General features: G+C 38.8%; 1 protein-coding gene across 1 annotated transcript in view; it reads left to right on the top strand.

The window, feature by feature from the left end:
- SLC26A8 (solute carrier family 26 member 8) overlaps positions 1-19353 on the top strand; it is a 70396-nt gene that overhangs the window by 26884 nt on the left and 24159 nt on the right. Inside the window, exons 6-8 of the mRNA XM_068558029.1 lie at positions 6881-7045; positions 8114-8263; positions 17443-17525. Of these exons, the coding sequence (XP_068414130.1) occupies positions 6881-7045; positions 8114-8263; positions 17443-17525 (398 nt within the window). The remainder of the gene's footprint in view (positions 1-6880; positions 7046-8113; positions 8264-17442; positions 17526-19353) is intronic.

Raw genomic sequence — 19353 nt, 5'->3', positions numbered from 1 at the left:
GGCTAAAACAGAAGGTTTAAATAAGATCCAGAGTCTTATAGCATAGTACACAAAATGTCAACAATTAAACTGAAAATAACTTGTCATATCAAGAACCGAGAACATTTCAACTTAAATGAAGAAAGACAAGAAAAAGATGCCAGCACTGAGATGACAGAGATATCAGAATTATCTGGCATAAATTATAAAGCAGCCATCCTAAAAACGCTTCAGCAACCAATTATGAACATGCTTGAAACAAGTGAAAAAATAGAAAGTCTTAAAAAGTAAATAGAAAATGTAAAGAAGAACCAAATGAAAATATTGGAGCTGAAAAATACAGTAACCAAAATTAAAAATTCAAAGGATGGGCTCAACAGCAAAATGGAGGAGACAGAGGAAAAAATCAATGAACTTGAAGACAGAACAATAGATATTACCCAGTCTGAACAACAGAGAGAAAATAGACGGAAAAAAAAATTAGCAGAGCCTCAGGGACAAATGGGACTATAACAAAAGCTCTAAAATTTGTGTCATAAGCATCCCAGAAAGGGAGGAGAAAAAAGATGGGGCTGAATTATTTGAAGAAATAATAGCTGAAAACTCCCCAAATTTGGCAAAAAATGTAATCCTACGGATTTAAGAAGCTTGGAAAAACCCAAAGAAGATAAATCCATAGAAATCCACATCAAGACAAATCATAGTCAACCTGTTCTTTTTTTTTTTTTTAATTTTTGGCTGCATTGGGTCTTTGTTGCTGCACTCAGGCTTTCTCTAGTTGTGGTGAGTGGGGGCCACTCTTCATTGCGGTGCACGGGCTTCTCATTGCAGTGGCTTCTCTTGTTGTGGAGCACGAGCTCTAGGCATGTGGGCTTCAGTAGTTGCGATGTGTGGGCTCAGCAGTTGTGCCGCGTGGGCTCAATAGTTGTGGTTTGCAAGCTCTAGAGTGCAGGCTCAGTAGTTGTGGTGCATGGGCTCAGTTCCTCCGTGGCATGTGGGATCTTCCCTGACCAGGGCTTGAACCCATGTCCCCTGCATTGGCAGGCAGATTCTTAACCACTGAGCCACCAGGGAAGTCCCCATAGTCAACTTCTGAAAACTAAAAACAAAGAAAAAAAGTCTTGAAAGCAGTGAGAGAAACACTTCACCTACAGGGGGAAAATAATTTAAATGACAGCAGATTTCTTGTTAGAAACCATGGAGACCAGAAGGAAATTGCACAATATTTTTTGTTTGCTGAAAGAACTGTCAATCCAAAATTACAGCCTCAGTGAAAATATCCTTCAAGAATGAAGGAGAGGGATTTCCCTAGTGGTGCAGTGGTTAAGAATCCACCTGCCAATACAAGGGACACAGGTTTGAGCCCTGGTCTGGGAAGATCCCACATGCTGCAGAGCAACTAAGCCCATGCATCACAACTACTGATCCTGTGCTCTAGAGCCCGCGAGCCACAACTACTGAGCCCACATGCCACAACTACTGAAGCCTGCATGCCTAGAGCCCATGCTCCACAACAAAGAGAAGCCACCACACCAATGAGAAGCCCACACACCGCAACAAAGAGTAGCCCCCACTCGCCGCAACTAGAGAAAGCCCACATACAGCAATGAAGACCCAACACAACCAAAAATAAATAAATTTATTTTTAAAAAAAAGAATGAAGGAGATATCAAGACATTCTCAGATGAAGCAAAACTAAGAGAATTTGTCACCAGCAAGACCTACCCTAAAAGAATGGCTAATGGAAGTTCTCTAAACAGAAAGGAAATGATACAAGAAGGCATCTTGGAACATCAAGAAGGAAGAAAGAACAATGGAAAAGGAAAAATATGGATAAATATGGTAGTTTTCCTTGCTTCTTGGGTTTTCTAAATTATGTTCAATGGTTGAAACAAAATTATAACACTGTCTGATGTGGTTCAAAATGCATATGGAAGAAATATTTAAAACAATTCTTTTGGGCTTCCCTGGTGGCGCAGTGGTTGAGAATCTGCCTGCTAATGCAGAGGACACGGGTTCGAGCCCTGGTCTGGGAAGATCCCACATGCCGCGGAGCAACTAGGCCCGTGAGCCACAACTACTGAGCCTGCGCGTCTGGAGCCTGTGCTCCGCAACAAGAGAGGCCGCGATAGTGAGAGGCCCGCGCACCGCGATGAAGACTGGCCCCCGCTTGCCACAACTACAGAAAGCCCTCACACAGAAACGAAGACCCAACACAGCCAAAAAAAAAAAACAAAAAAAAAACAATTCTTTTATAAAAAATATAAAGGGAGGTAAAGTTTCTATAATTTGCTCAAACTGGTAAAATGTCTACACCGGCAGACTGTGATAAGTTATGCATATATAATGTAATACCTAGGACAACCACTTAAAATCTATACAAAGAGATACACTCAGAAACACTATAGATAAATCAAAATGAAATTCTAAAAAATGTTCAAGTAACCAATGAAATCAGGAAAAATAAGAGTTGAAAAACAGAGAAAACAAACAGAAAAATGGCAGACTTAAGCCCTAACCTATTGACATTTACATTAAAGTTAGAGACTGACATATTTAGAAATATGCTGTCTACAAGAAACATCAAATATAATAATATAGACAGGTTGAAAGTAAAAAAATGGATAGGTAGATCATGCAAATATTAATCAAAGGAAAGCAGGATTGACTATATTAATATCAGATAAAGTAGACTTCAGAGCCAAGAAAATTACCAGAGGTAGAGAGGGACATTATATAATGATAAAAGTATCAGTCTACCAAGAAGACATAGCAATCCTACATATGTATGCACCAAACAACAGAGCTACAAAATATGTGAAGCAAAAACTGATATAACTGGAGAGGAGAAATAGAAAAATCCACAATTACAGCTGGAGACTTCAACACCCCTCACTCAACAATTGATTGGACAACTAGACAGAAAATCAGCAAGCATATAATAAAATTCAAAATATCAACAACACCAATAGGATTTGAGACATTTACAGGATACTCCCACCAATAACAGCAGAATACACATTCTTTTCAACAACCCATGGAACATACAGCAAGATAGACTGTATCCTAAGCTATAAAACAAACCTCAATAAATTTAAAAGAATTGAAATCAAACAGTGTGTTCTCTGACCACAGTGGAATCAAACTAGAACTCAATAACAAAAAGTTAACAGGAAAGTCTCCAAATATCTGGATACTACTAAACAGCATACTTCTAAATAATCCATAAATCAGGTAGGAAATCTCAAGGGAAGTTTTGAAAAAATACATTGAAGTAGGGACTTCCCTGGTGGTGCAGTGGATAAGAATCTGCCTGCCAATGCATGGGACATGGGTTCAATCCCTGGCCCGGGAAGATCCCACATGCCGCGGAGCAACTAAGCCCATGTGCCACAACTACTGAACCTGTGCTCTAGGGCTGGCGAGCCACAACTACTGAGCCCACATGCTGCAACTACTGAAGCCCACGCACCTAGAGCACATGCTCTGTAACAAGAAAAACCACCGCAATGAGAAGCCCGTGCACCACAATGAAGAATAGGCCCCACTTGCCACAACTAGAGAAAGCCTGTGCGCAGCAACGAAGACCCAACGCAGCCAAAAATAAATAAAATTAAATCTTTAAAAAAAATACCTTGAAGTAAATGAAAATAAAACATACCAAAATTTTTGGAACACAGCTAAAGCAGTGCTGAAAAGGAAATTTATAGCACTAAAATGCATACAGTAGAATAAAGAAAATGTCTCAAATTAATAATACAAGCTCCCTCTTCAAAACCTAGAAAAATAAGAGCAAATTAAACCCAAAATAAGCAGAAGGAAGGAAATAATAAAGGGCAAAAATGAATGAAATTGGAAAGTTTACATACTGATGATTCCATTTATGTAAAATTGGAAAGTTTACATACTGATGATTCCATTTATGTAAAATTCTTGAAGTGACAAAATTATAGAAATGGAGAATAGATTAATTGTCGCCAGGGATTAAAGATGGCTAGAGGTCAGAGGATGGAGATTGGAGGTAGAGATGAGAGGTGAGAGGCTATTAAAGGACAGCAAGAGGGATCTTTGTGCTGATGGCATTATTTTGTAACTTGGTTGTATTGATGTCAGTATCCTAATTGTGGCATTGTATCAATACTATAGTTGTGCAAGATGTTATCATTGGGGTAACTGGGTACACCGGATCTCTGTGTGTTGCTTTTTTACAATTGCATGTCAATCTACAATTATTTAAAATAAAAAGTTTAAATTGAAAAAAAAAGTCTGAACTAGATACTAATATCTAACATTTATTGCTATATGCTGTCAATATTCAAAGCACTTTACATGTTTTATCTCATTTGATCCTCACAACATCCCCCTGTATGAGGGTAGGTATTATTCTGGTACTTATTTTAAAGAAATAAAGGTATAAAGAGGTTAAGTGAATTGCCCAAGGTCACATAACCAGTACGATTCCAAACTGGGATTCAGGTTCAGTTTGTCTACCTCTAGAATCTGTGCACTAGATAATCTTAAAGTGCAAACTAGTTTTAATAAAAGTGAAGTGTTTGTTGTCAAAAGAATATGAAGTGGGGACTTCCCTGGCAGTCCAGTTGTTAAGAGTCCACACTTCCACTGCAGAGGGCATGGGTTCGATCTCTGGTTGGGGAATTAATATCCCACATGATGCGCAGTGAGGCCAAAAAAAAAAAAAAAAGAATATGAAGTGAAGGAATAACTTTTAGGTGGGATGGAGTTGTCTGGGAAGGAAACAACCATTTATTGAGGCTTTCCTTCATTTACCAAACATTTAGTACAGAACTTCCTCAGCTTATGATGGGGTTACATACTGATAAACCCATGGTAAGTTGAAAATACTGTAAGTCGAAAATACATTTAATACACCTAGCCTACCAAACATCATAGCTTAGCCTGGCCTACCTTAAACGTGCTCAGAGCACTTACATTAGACTACACTTGGGCAAAATCATCTAACACATTATCTATTTTATAATAAAGTATTGAATATCTCATGTAATTTGTTGAATACTGTACTAAAGGTGAAAAACAGAATGGCTGTCTGAGTACAGAATAGTTATAAGTGTATCAGTTGTTTACCGTCATGATTGTTTGGCTGACTGGGAGCTGTCGCTCACTGCCACTGCCCAGCATCACGACAGAGTATCATACTGCATATGGCTAGCCCAGAAAAAAAAAATCAAAATTCAAAGTACGGTTTCTACTGAATGCATATGCTTTTGCACCATCGTAAAGTCGAAAAAAATGTTAGAACCATTGTAATTTGGGAACCGTCTGTACTTGTTTTCAATAAGGGTGGCAGATAGGTTTCATGTCACAGACCAATTCTGACTGACAATTGATGCCTAGAAAATTACATTAACACCAGATTCTGATGCCACATCACAGCTGCGTAAGGAAGAGTTCTATGGTTAATTATAGATATTTGCCATTTACAAGGTGGAAGGAAGGGATGGCATGAAGAAAGAATCGTACATATTTGCATCTGTCACTATTTTCAGATTTGAGCTAAGTGTTTTACATGAATTATGTAGTGCAATCCATACAAAACACTGCATGTTGGGTATTATTCATTCTATGGGTGAGGAAACTGAGGTTCGGAGAGTTTAATAAACTTGTCCAAACTCACTCAGGCAGTGAGCGGTAGAGCCAAGCATTGAAGCCAAGTTCTCCATCCCCAGGAATCATGCTGTTTGCACCACACCTCCTGAAGAAGAGAAGTTTTATTGAGCTTTTGAAAGAGATGATAAACATGGATTGGCAAAGAGATGGCAGAGGAGTTTGGGCATAAGCACAGAAGTAAAAATCAGCCAGTCACACAAATGACAGGAAGCACATTGGCCTGACTAGAGTAAAGGAGCATACTGGGCAGTAATGACAGGAGATTAAGGGAGACAAACTGCCCAGCTAACTGAAAGCTTTGAAACAAAAAGCTTTTAAAGCTAATAGATTTATTCTTCCAAGTTTGTTTTCTGAGAGTTCCTAGTGCAGTGGAAGATGAAGCAGTGACAATAGAAGACTTCACGACTTTTGTTTTTCTTTCCCCATCTTCTTCATTGGGCTGTGTCATTTTTCTTAACCTACCCTCTTAAGAGGGTTGGGGCTCACCCTCTATCCATAATTTTACAATTTTTTTTATTATAAAAGATGAACATGTATATTGCAAAAAACTCAAATAATAAAAAAGTGTATAAATTACAAATATTGCCCCAAACTTTTAATCCCATTCCCCAAAGGTAACTTCCGTTAATAGTTTGGCGTCTATCCTTTTAGATGCTTTGCTTGTTTATTACATAACATTTAAAAAATATATTTACATATATATGCATGTGTACATGTAAAATGCTATATCATACATGTATTTATGTACAATCCTGAAGACATAAATTCAGTTTAATCATTCTTCGTAAAGATAAGCGTCAAAGGCCAAAAAGTTTAAGCTGGAACCCAGTTTGTTTTAATATTTTCCTTTGCGAAAAGCTGCATTCCTCACAGGGATATTAACCTCTCATGAAGAGGGCTATCAAAGCTTCTAGTGAAAAGGGCTTTGAAAAGGCAAGGTCTTGTTCTGATCACTTTGTCACTGTTAACGCCATATCAACAAGGTCAGTAGATTCTAGAGTAAGAACTTAAGCTTATGAACTCGTGAAGAAAGGAGTGTGGTCTTACGTCTGTAGGAAACCTCTGAATCAACCCCAAGGACCTACCTTAGCTCATCAATTTCAGTTGATTAGGGAAAGAGGAACAAGAGTTATCAAAGGGACCTAACTTAACTTTTTTGTTGGAACCCCTCTGGAGTTTGCCTAATTGGTGACATTGCTTTTTTGATGACATTCCTCCTCACTCTGGTTTTCTTTTCCATCTGAACCCCCTACAGCTATCAATGGGCATGTTAGGTTTTGGCTTCATTATCACTTACATTCCGGAGGCTGCAATCAGTGCTTACCTGGCTGCCACAGCCCTACACATTATGCTGTCCCAGTTGACCTGCATCTTCGGGATTATGATTCGTTTCCATTCTGGTCCCATCTCCTTCTTCTATGTGAGTAATTTCTACCCTCACCTAGACTTACAAATGCCCCTCCCTTTGCCTCCAAAAAGAAGTAGACCCGAGTGGAGAGACTCCAGCATAGGCAGCTGGGTCAAGAGGGTCCTAGAGGGGCTTCCCTGGTGGCACAGTGGTTGGGAATCTGCCTGCCAATGCAGGGGACACGGGTTCGAGCCCTGGTCTGGGAAGATCCCACATGCCGCGGAGCAACTGGGCCCGTGAGCCACAATTACTGAGCCTGCGCGTCTGGAGCCTGTGCTCCGCAACCAGAGAGGCCACGATAGTGAGAGGCCCGCACACCGCGATGAAGAGTTGCCCCCACTTGCAGCAATTAGAGAAAGCCCTCGCACAGAAACGAAGACCCAACACAGCCATAAATAAATAAATAAATTAATTAATTAATTAAAATTTAAAAAAACAAAAAGACAAAAAACTCCTGTCAGGAGGAGTTTTATTAAAAAAAAAGAAAAAGAGGGTCCTAGAAATAATTTCACCTCTTCTAGATTTACAGTCTTGATTAATTGCAGGTGCCAGCTGGACCATGTTCCCAGATGCATTAACCATTTCACCCCAGCCTTTTGAACCAACATGATTTATATTAAAATTTGGTCTTTGAGATACTGTATCTATCATACTTCTTCCCGTTACATGCCTCCTGAAAGACATGTATCCTAAAACATAATATATACAGAATATAAAATGCAAAGTAGTCCCTGAATGCAAGAATGGCCTAGAAGCCAAGCTAAACATACATGGTCTGGGAAAATTGATAAAGAATAGGCTAATAAACAGAACTCCTGGGTCCTTTCCACTACACTGAAACATAGAAAGTGTATTATCTTCTTACTGGATGTTATAGTCTTTTAATATATTGTTTTCAATTAAAAAAATATGTATCCACCTACTTGCTCTCACTGTTCTAGTAATGCTCATAAAGAACTCTGTGCCCAGTGACACTGCCTAGAGACTTCTTTTTGAACTAATTTAGAAAGAGTGTCATTTTCTAGATTTAGGCAATTATTACATCCCTTTCTAAGCCTCTGTAATTTTGTTTTCTTTCAGAACATAATTAACTACTGTATAGGTCTCCCCAAAGCTAATTCCACCAGCATCTTACTATTTCTAACTGCTGTTGTTGCTCTGAGAATCAACAAATGTATCAGAATTTCCTACAATCAGTACCCCATCGAGTTTCCCATGGAAATTTTTCTGGTAGGTGTTTTCATTTTGTTTTGTTTTGTTTTGCTTTTTATTGGAGTATAGTTGCTTTACAATGTTGTGCTAGTTTCTGCTGTATAGCAAAGTGAATCAGTTATACGTATACATATATCCCCTCTTTTTAAGATTTCCTTCCCATTTAGGTCACCACAGAGCACTGAGTAGAGTTCCCTGTGCTATACAGTAGGTTTTCATTAGTTGTCTATTTTATACATAGTAGTGTATATAAGTCAATCCCAATCTCCCAATTCATCCCACCCCGCCCTTCCCCTGTTGGTATCCATAAGTTTGTTCTCTACATCTGTATCTATTTCTGCTTTGAAAACTGGTTCATCTGTACCATTTTTCTAGATTCCACATATATGTGTTAATATACCATATTTGTTTTTTCTCTTTCTGACTTACTTCACTCTGTATGACAGTCTCTAGGTCTATCCACGTCTCTGCAAATGGCACTATTTCATTCCTTTTTATGGCTGAGTAATATTCCATTGTATATAGGTACCACATCTTCTTTATGCATTCCTCTGTGGATGGACATTTAGGTTGCTTCCATGTCCTGGCTATTGTAAGTAGTGCTGCAATGAACATTGTGGTACATGTATCTTTTTGAATTATGGTTTTCTCCAGGTATATACCCAGGAGTGGGATTGCTGGGTCATATGGTAATTCTATTTTTAGTTTTTTGAGGAACCTCCATACTGTTCTCCATAGTGGTTGTACCAGTTTACATTCCCACCAACAGTGTAGGAGAGTTCCCTTTTCTCCACACCCTCTCCAGCATTTATTGTTTGTAGATTTTTTGATGATGGCCATTCTGACCAGTGTGAGGTGATACCTCACTGTAGTTTTGATTTGCATCTCTCTAATGATTAGTGATGTTGAGCATGTTTTCATGTGTTTGTTGGCCATCTGTATGTCTTCTTTGGAGAAATGTCTATTTAGGTCTTCTGCCCATTTTTTCATTGTTTGTTTTTTTCGATATTGAGCTGCATGAGCTGTTTGTATATTTTGGAGATTAATCCCTTGATGGTTGCTTTGTTTGCAAATATTTTCTCCCATCCTCTTGGTTGTCTTTTTGTTTTGTTTATTGTTTCCTTTGCTGTGCAAAAGCTTTTAAGTTTCATTAGGTCCCATTTGTTTATTTCTGTTTTTATTTTCATTACTCTAGGAAGTGGGTCAAAAAATCTTGCAGCAATTTATGTCAAATTGTGTTTTGACATAATTTGACATTTGACAAATATGTCAAAGAGTATTCTGCCTATATTTTCCTCTAAGAGTTTTATGGTGTCCAGACTTACATTTAGGTCTTTAATCCATTTTGAGTTTATTTTTGTGTATGGTGTTAGGGAGTATTCTAATGTCATTCTTTTACATGTAGCTGTCCAGTTTTCCGAGCACCACTTATTGAAGAGACTGTCTTTTCTCCATTGTATATTCTTGCCTGCTTTGTCATAGATTAGGTGACCGAAGGTGCGTGGGTTTATCTCTGGGCTTTCTATCTTGTTCCATTGATCTATATTTCTGTTTTTGTGCCAGTACCATATTGTCTTGATTACTGTAGGTTTGTAGTATAGTCTGAAGTCAGGGAGTCTGATTCCTCCAGCTCCGTTTTTTTCCCTCAAGATTGCTTTGGCTATTTGGGATCTTTAGTGTTTCCATACAAATTGTAAAAATTTTTGTTCTAACTCTGGAAAATTGCCATTGGTAATTTGATAGGGATTGCATTGAACCTGTAGATTGCTTTGGGTAGTATAGTCATTTTCACAATATTGATCCTTCCAATCCAAGAACATGGTATGTTTCTCCATCCGTTTGTGTTGTCTTTGATTTCTTTAATCAGTATCCTATAGTTTTCTGAGTACAGGTCTTTTGTCTCCTTAGGTAGGTTTATTCCTGGGTATTATTCTTTTTGTTGTGGTGGTAAATGGGATTGTTTCCTTAATTTCTCTTTCTGATCTTTCATTGTTAGTATATAGGAATGCAAGAGATTTCTGTGTATTGATTTTGTATCCTGCAACTTTACCAGATTCACTGATAAGCTCTAGTAGTTTTCTGGTGGCCTCCTGAGGATTTTCTGTGTATAGTATCAAGTCATCTGCAAACAGTGACAGTTTTACTTCTTCTTTTCCAATTTGGATTCCTTTTATTTCTTTTTCTTCTCTGATTGCCATGACTAGGACTTCCAAAACTATGTTGAATAATAGTGGCGAGAGTGGACATCCTTGTCTTGTTCCTGATCTTAGAGGAAATGCTCTCGGTTTTTCACCATTGAGAATGATGTTTGCTGTGGGTTTGTCATATATGGCCTTTATTATGTTGAGGTAGGTTCCCTCTATGCCCACTTTCTGGAGAGTTTTTATCATAAATGGGTGTTGAATTTTGTCAAAAGCTTTTTCTGCATCTATTGAGATGATCTTATGGTTTTTCTTCAATTTGTTAATATGATGTACCACACTGATTGATTTGCATATATTGAAGAATCCTTGCATCCCTGGGATAAATCCCACTTGATCATGGTGTATGATCCTTTTAATGTGTTGTTGGATTCTGTTTGCTTGTATTTTGTTTAAGATTTTTGCATCTATGTTCATCAGTGATATTGGCCTGTAATTTTCTTTTTTTGTGATATCTTTGTCTGGTTTTGGTATCAGGGTGATGATGGCCTCATAGAATGAGCTTGGGAGTGTTCCTCCCTCTGCAATTTTTTGGAAGAGTTTGAGAAGGATAGGTGTTAGCTTTTCTCTAAATGCTTGATAGAATTCACCTGTGAAGCCATCTGGTCCTGGACTTTTATTTGTTGGAAGATTTTTAATCACAGTTTCAATTTCATTACTTGTGATTGGTCTGTTGATATTTTTTATTTCTTCCTGGTTCAGTCTTGGAAGCTTGTACCTTTCTAAGAATTTGTCCATTTCTTCCAGGCTGTCCATTTTATTGGCATAGAGTTGCTTGTAGTAGTCTCTTATGATCCTTTGTATTTCCGCAGTGTCAGTTGTTACTTTTCCTTTTTCATTTCTAATTTTTATTGATTTGAGTCCTCTCCCTTTTTTTTCTTGATGAGTCTGGCTAAAGGCTTATCAATTTTGTTTATCTTCTCAAAGAACCAGCTTTTAGTTTCATTGATCTTTGCTATTGTTTTCTTCATTTCTATTTCATGTATTTCTGCTCTGATCTTTATGATTTCTTTCCTTCTACTAACTTTGGGCTTTGTTTGTTCTTCTTTTTCTAGTTGTTTTAGGTGTAAGGTTATGTTGTTTATTTGAGATTTTTCTTGTTTCTTGACGTAGGATTGTATTACTATAAACTTCCCTCTTAGAATTTCTTTTGCTGCATCCCATATGTTTTGGGTCATCGTGTTTTCATTGTCATTTTTTTCTAGGTATTTTTTGATTTCCTCTTTGATTTCTTCCATGAGCCATTGGTTATTTAGTAGCATATTGTTTAGCCTCCATGTGTTTGTGTTCTTTACAGTTTTTTTTCATAATTGATTTCTAATCTCATAGCGTTGTGGTTGGAAAAGATGCTTGATATGATTTCAATTTTCTTAAATTTACCAAGGCTTGATTTGTGACCCAAGATGTGATCTATCCTGGAGAATGTTCTGTGTACACTTGAGAAGAAAGTGTATTCTGCTGCTTTTGGATGGACTGTCCTATAAATATCAATTAAGTCTGTCTGGTCTAATGTGTCATTTAAGGCTTGTGTTTCCTTATTAATTTTCTGTCTGGATGATCTATCTTTTGGTGTAAGTGGGATGTTTATGGTAAGTGTTTTGATACTCCAAACTCATGGTTCAGATCATTTAAAATACATATTTTTTTAAATTAAATTAAAAGCAAGTAACCTCGGAAGGGAAATGTTCATAGGAGAATTGTAAAAATAATATTTTTAAAATGTATGTTGAATTGTGACAAAGCTGAATACATACATTTAGTTAGCTTATATTTTTTAAACATTCTTATTTTTCAAAGGACTTTTATCTGTTGCCTCTTTTTCATACTATTTGAAAAATAAGGGTTTTTTTTTTTTCCCATTATGACAGTAATACAGGCTCATTCTAGCAATTTTTTTTTTGGCCATGCCACGTGGCTTGTGGGATCTTAGTTCCCTGACTAGGAATCAAACCCAGGCCCCCAGCAATGGAAGCATGGAGTCCTAACCACTGGACTGCCAGGGAATTCTAGCAATTTTGAAAAACAGAAAGAAAAAAAAAGGAGGAAAAGAAATTCCTATAGCTGCACTATCCAAAGTCAACTACAATTGATATTTCTGTACTTTCAGTTATTCACACCTTTTTTCTTTCAAACAAATACATGACAGGCCTATGCTCAGTGTTGATGAATTTCTGTATTCTTTTATGTAGAGGTTTCATTTCTATTTTAATGTAGCAGCAACCACACTGTTATTCAGCCTCCTTTCATTCTCCTTTTGCTACGGTAAAGGAATTGAGGGAGATGAGATGTTCAATGAAAACTAATCCATGTCACTAAGTGGCAGAGCCTGGGTTTGGGGAGGAGGGGCTGCTGGGGAAGGTGTGTGTTTATGTATATGTCCTAGGTTTTTTTAACATCTTTTTCTTTAGATCAGGGGAAATGTTAAACTAAATAAATATGATTGTTTTCTCTCTTTTCGAGAATATTAAAAAAATGTTGTCTAGAGATAACATTTCTTGTTTGTTTTAAGAAATCTGGGGGAATTCCCTGGTGGTCCACTGGTTAGGACTCCACGCTTTCACTGAGGAGGGCGTGGGTTCAATCCCTGGTCCAGGGAACTAAGATCCTACAAGCCGTGCCATGCGGCCAAAAAAGAAAAAGAAAAAGAAATCTGATAAAATTTATCTTTTGCAGTTAACATTTTTGCAATAGTAAAGACATTTTCATAAGTAAAGCTCAGGTTTTTGGAGTCAGCATTTCTCTTACAAGGATCAATAAATCTTTGGGTGTCCATGAGCATTATTTTCCCTTTAAGAAGTGTTCTGTGATAATTAAAGTTCACCGTGTGCTCCCCTATATTTCCCAGCTGCCCTTGTAGTTAGGCAGGACCATGCAACTTTGGGGTCAAAGCATAGGCGAATAGGCATGAGTTCCCATTGTTCCTTCTTCCCCTGCTGTAGTAATCATAGGGGCTATATGTTGAGGTGATAGAGTCTCCAGGTAGAATTAGCCTGGATCCCCAAGGCAGTTTTTGCAAAGAAGCTGTCCTGAAGAGACACTGACCCACAGTGGACTTTGTGTGGGTAAAAAAACAACTTTCAAGTGTTAGGGCACTAAGATCTCATGGTTTGTATATTGCCACAGTATAACATATTCTATGCTAACTAATCCAGGTCCATACTCTTCATGATTGAAAGAGTATAGGAATTGCTTTGGAAACTGAGACCAAGCTCTGTCTCATAACTGTTGTCTACTTCTTGTGGAGGTGCATATCCTTTCTTCCTTGGAGTAGTTAAAAAGCTATCAATTCATAAAGGCCAAGAGCTGAATGGCTGCTTTTATAAAAGACCTTCCAAAACACTGTATACGAATAGTGGGGCCCTAGAACCCAGGGGACAATGTGCATATGGAGTTTGGGGAGTGGAGTCAGAGGCAACCTCTCCTTCTCTTGGAACCAAGTAGAGCTCTGGCTTCTTAGGAAACTGAGGCTTTGGAGTCACCAGCAGATGGCATCTGTGACACAGACATCAGCTCACTCTCTCTGTTTCTATCTCTGTTTCTGTGTCTCTCTTTTATTCCAGCTTTATTCAGGTATAAAATTATAAGATATTTAAAGTGTGCATCATGATGATTTGATATAGATATACATTGTGAAAGGATTTCCCCCATCTAGTTAATTAACACATCCATACCCCATACATTTATCTTTTTTTTTTTTTGGTAAGAACATTTAAGTTCTACTCTCTTAGCAATTTTTAAGTATATAATAAAATGTTATCAACTATAGTCACCATGTTTTACGTTAGATCCTCAGACCTTATTCATCTTGTAGCTGAAAGTTTGCACTGTTTTACCAACCTTTCTCAATTCCCCCATCCCTCAGTCCCTGGCAACCACTTTTCTACTCTCTGTTTCTATGAGCCAGACTGTTTTTGTTTTTGTTTTTGTTTTTGTTTTAGATTCCATGTATAAGTGATACCATGCAGTATTTGTCTTTCTCTGTCTAGCTTATTTCACTTAGCGTAATGCCTTCAAGGCCCATCCATGTTGTCACAAATCAACCCTCTTTTAAGAGACATCAGCAGCAGGGATCATCGTGATGTTCCTTTAAGCAACCTCAAAGGCAATAACATTAACCTGGGTTATTAGGAAAGGAGAGAAGTAAGAGTATAGAGGATGCTGTGGGTTGACTATGGCTGACAGATTGGTTTGTGAGCCACAGATAAGACATTCCTTTGGGGAATGCTATAAGTAATTAGGATGCACCATGAAGTGAAGTGGAGGAATAAACTGAGGTCCAGCAACAAATGGAGGTGGAGACTTAGAATTATTGCAAATTAGGCATTAAACATTTTTTTTTTAAACTTTATTCTATAAATTTATTTATTTATTTATGGCTGCGTTGGGTCTTCGTTGCTGCGCGGGGCTTTCTCTAGTTGTGGCAAGTGGAGGCTACTCTTTGTTGCGGTGCGCAGGCTTCTCACTGCAGTGGCTTCTCTTGTTGCGGAGCATGGGCTCTAGGCGCAAGGGCTTCAGTAGTTGTGGCATGTGGGCTCTAGATCACAGGCTCAGTAGTTGTGGCGCATGGACTTAGTTGCTCCACAGCATGTGGAATCTTCCTGGACCAGGGCTAGAACCCGTGTCCCCTGCATTGGCAGGCGGATTCTTAACCACTGTGCTACCAGGGAAGTCCCGGCATTAAACATTTTTGTGACCTGATTTATTCTCAAAGGTTATTGAAGCCTGCAATACAGTACTTATACACATGTCAAGTCAAGTGATTGGGAACATTTTCTACTATGTAGCAGGGATTAGAGATGTAGTTTAGAATTGGAAAAAGACCTCCATGTTTTGCTTGGAAATGAGGAAAGTAGGAGAGGGAGGATGAGAGCTGCTATGGTGTAGCGGGTGAAAAGCTTTTCACAACACCCCATAAAAAACTACTGTTAAGATGTGCTGGAGATGGGCTTCCCCGGTGCCACAGTGGTTAAGAATCCGCCTGCCAATGCAGGAGACACGGGTTTGAGCCCTGGTCGGGGAAGGTCCCACATGCCGTGGAGCAACTAAGCCCGTGCACCACAACTACTGAGCCTGCGCTCTAGAGCCTGAGAGTCACAACTATTGAGCCCGTATGCCACAACTACTGAAGCCTGCGTGCCTAGAGCCCGTGCTCCACAACAAGAGAAGCCACCACAATGAGAAGCCCACGCACCACAACAAAGAGTATCCCCCGCTCGCCGCAACTAGAGAAAGCCCGCGTGCAGCAACAAAGACCCAATGCAGCCAAAGGTAAAATAAATAAAATTAAAATATATAAATATTAAAAAAGAAAAAGATATGCTGAAGGAGGGACTTCCCTGGTGGTGCAGTGGTTAAGAACCCGCCTGCCAATGCAGGGGACTTGGGTTCGATCCCTGGTCTGGGAAGATCCCACATGCCATGGGGCAGCTAAGCCCATGCACTACAACTTCTGAGCCTGTGCTCTAGACCCTGTGAGCCCCAACTACTGAAGCCTGTGCGCCACAATTAATGAAGCCCGCACGTTCTAGGGCTCACGTGTTGCAACTACTGAGCCCACTTGCTGCAACTACTGAAGCCCATGCGTCTAGAGCTTATGCTCCGCAACAAGAGAAGCCACTGTAATGAGAAGCCTGCGCCCCGCAATGAGGAGTAGCCCCCGCTTGCCACAACTAGAGAAAGCCCGCGTGCAGCAACGAAGACCCAACGCAGCCAAAAAAAAAAGAAAGATGTGCTGGAGGAAACTGCACATACCCTCCGATCTGTCCTTTAGATGGTAGTCTCAAATATTAAGGGAAAATTTTAAGGCAGTATTTGGGATCCAGGTAAAATAAACTGACAAATAATTCACGAGTTTCATAGATGTAAGAAATTGTACATACTGTGTGTTCATAATTAATGTATGTGTATGTGTGTATTTGTATATGTGTATATTTAAGCTATATAGCAAACACCAAAAAAAAGCATCAGTAGTAGTTATCTTTGGGTGATTTATTTCTGCTTTTAAATTTTTCATATTTTCTCTATTTTCCTTAATGAGCAAGTGTAACCTTTATACTGGAAATGAAAGAGTTTCTTGGCCACTTGCCACACTTCTTGTCCCTTAACTATATAAAGATCACAACTTTTCTGTTGATCCAGATCTTCCTTCCATTCTGATCTGTAGGCTTCCTAGGGGTCATCATCTGAACACAGCATCACAGGTAAACCAACTGCTATCCTGCTCAGTGTCTGGCTGAACTCTTAGAGTAGATGCTGGGAAAATATTTATGTGTTAGTAGGGATAATGGGGTAAAGCAACTATATATTATTATTTTAAAATGGGCATTGAGTTCTCTTGTCTCTGCTTTAATTTGCTTTGGTGTGAGGTCTTTATAAGGTGTAACAGCTGCTAGCTTGTCTGTTTTCCCTCTAACAGACATTAGAAATGGAAGGGAGACTTGGCATTTCAGAAGGAAATGAAAGGAGAAAAAAAAAGCAAGTAATTGCTTTGCTAAAGCAATTTTTCGTGTGTGCTATCAAATGCTGCTCCATCTTATTAACGGTTATTAATGATTATCAATATACCTCAACAATCCCCCAGAGGGCTTACTTGTATTGGGACAGTGTATCTAGATTTTAAAACTTTTAAAACTGAGGTCTTGGTACAGCTATTATCTGAAGACATGTTTATACTTGATCCAGATTATTTAAGGTTGGTGAGGAAAGAGAAGTCTAGGGCAACCATTTTTTCCTATTACTATGTCAGAGACCAAGCCTGAATTTGTTTTTCATTCTGGTTACAGTGCTAAAAAGAGTTCAGGAAACCAAAAGAGTCGGGGAGGACTTCTGCCTTTGTTGCTCCACTGAACTGGCACTGCCTCTTTCTCCAACCTTCATGTATAGGGACTGCCGCGTATTGCATTCCCTGTGCTGCCAGAGGCTATGGGCACCTCTGCTCTTGGAAGCAATACAAAATATTTAGATGATCACATGCCTTTTCTTTTTAAACCCCTACAGATTATTGGCTTCGCTGCATTTGCAAACAAGATAAACGTGGACACAGAAAACAGCAAGATGCTCATTGATATGATTCCTTACAGGTTGGTAACTCCACTTTTCAAGACTACTTTTCCCTTCCTGTTAACTCCTCTTAGCCTCTGACTACATAGCCTGATTGGTATCATTGACCAAAACAAACAGAGTGCCAGTTAGTTCTCCAGCAAGGATGGGTTTATTCGGGATCAGCAAAGAATTGCAATTTGGGGTCTGCAACCATGGCGAGTCACATGCAAGTCCTCCCACAGCAAGGGAAGAAGTTTTTATAAAGGAAAAAATAAAATTGGAGTGGGGGGTGGCTATGGTAAACAAAAAATCTATGGCTTTTCATTGGCTGAGTCCTTTGCCAGGAAAGAAGAGGAGTCTTTCTTCTTCCTGTTGGGCTCTGCAATGGTCACAGGGTGTGAGAACTCCCCCTTTTGGTCTCCCAACTCTACTTAATTATTTTCTGTTTATTAATTTTTTTTAAAACAATATTCTCTGCTAACAGTCTCTGGCCACAGCCAAATCCGGGTCATGGGCTCAAGTTCATTTTAGAACACAGAGGTTCTAAAGGACAAGGGCTAGGACAACCCCGTTCTTCTCTGGTCAGCCTTTGACTCTCTTCCCATGGTTGAGCCAATCCCCTTACCCAAGTAAACTGCTGGATGCACTGAATACCAGAGAGACTCATGCATCTTTCTCACAGCACATTATGAACCTTCTCAACCTCCATACCTGTCTGATTAACTCTCAAGGATGGGACAAGAGATACCTCTGTTTTCCTAACCTCTCCCTGGGGTTCAGTGCTCAGGAGGTGAGCATTCCTTCTGTCTTCACCTACTTAGACTGAATCGGTGTCCTTGAGCAACATTACTTCATCACTCTGAGTAGAAAGCCTTCTTCAAGTAGTCTGGCGTATGGAGTTCTTAAGGACTTGCAATTAATTTACATTATGATTCCTACCAGTAACTATGGGGCATCACTCTTGCTTCTGTTAGGGAATTATAGTTTCTTTAACCTTGACCAGATGAATCACTTTAGCCAAGAAAGGCAGCATACCACAGTTTCTTGGCTCAGGAGAAGGCTTTTGAAGAGCATTGTTTATTTCCTCATGTTCTTCAATAGGGAATACAGCAAAGAGTCAATGATATTGGCTAGCCCCCAGCATACAAAACAGAGGCTACTTTGATGCAACCAGATTGAATTAATCTCATATCCTACCAGTTCTCAGTGAAATCTAATGATGATTAAATACATTTGAAATTCTGTTCAATTTTTTTAAACTGTGAGCAGGCAACCTAGGTACCAGGGAATACAATGGTAAATAAGACTTGGTCTCTGCCCTCAGGAAAAAAAAAATGACAAGGGCAACAATGGGATTGATGCTTTACATAATTATTTTATGTCATTTGTTCCTCACAGTAATACTATAAGGAAGATATTATCTTCTTTTTATGGCTCAGGAAACTAAGGGTTACCAAGTTTAAGTTACTTATCCAAGCTCACACAGCTGGTCAGTGTCAGAGCTACTATTTGAACCCATTTCTATTTAATTCCAAAATCTAGTATAATATCCCCTCTATTATACTTACTTAATACGCTTCTGTTATTAATGACTTAAAAAGCACACAATTAACATTTGCTTATATTTCATCATAAGATTCAAGGGTATAGGTAGAGAAACAAACATTTCAAAAATCTAATTTTAGGTATTGCTTTGAACTCCCTTTTTATTACCTGTTTATCCATGGTTGCTAGGGACTAGAAAAACTGAACAATTTAGGTTAGTTCCTTCCATGTCCATGTCACCTTTTAACTAAATTGCTGATGAAGAATTGAATGTTACAGAAAACAGCAGGAAGGAAAAAAACAGTAGTTTATGCTGTTATC

This window comes from Eschrichtius robustus, chromosome 12, assembly GCF_028021215.1.
Source record: "Eschrichtius robustus isolate mEscRob2 chromosome 12, mEscRob2.pri, whole genome shotgun sequence".
Taxonomy (NCBI): Eukaryota; Metazoa; Chordata; class Mammalia; order Artiodactyla; family Eschrichtiidae; genus Eschrichtius; species Eschrichtius robustus.
The sequence above is the reverse complement of the archived record's forward strand: the minus strand, read 5'-3'. Positions and strand labels throughout refer to the sequence as shown.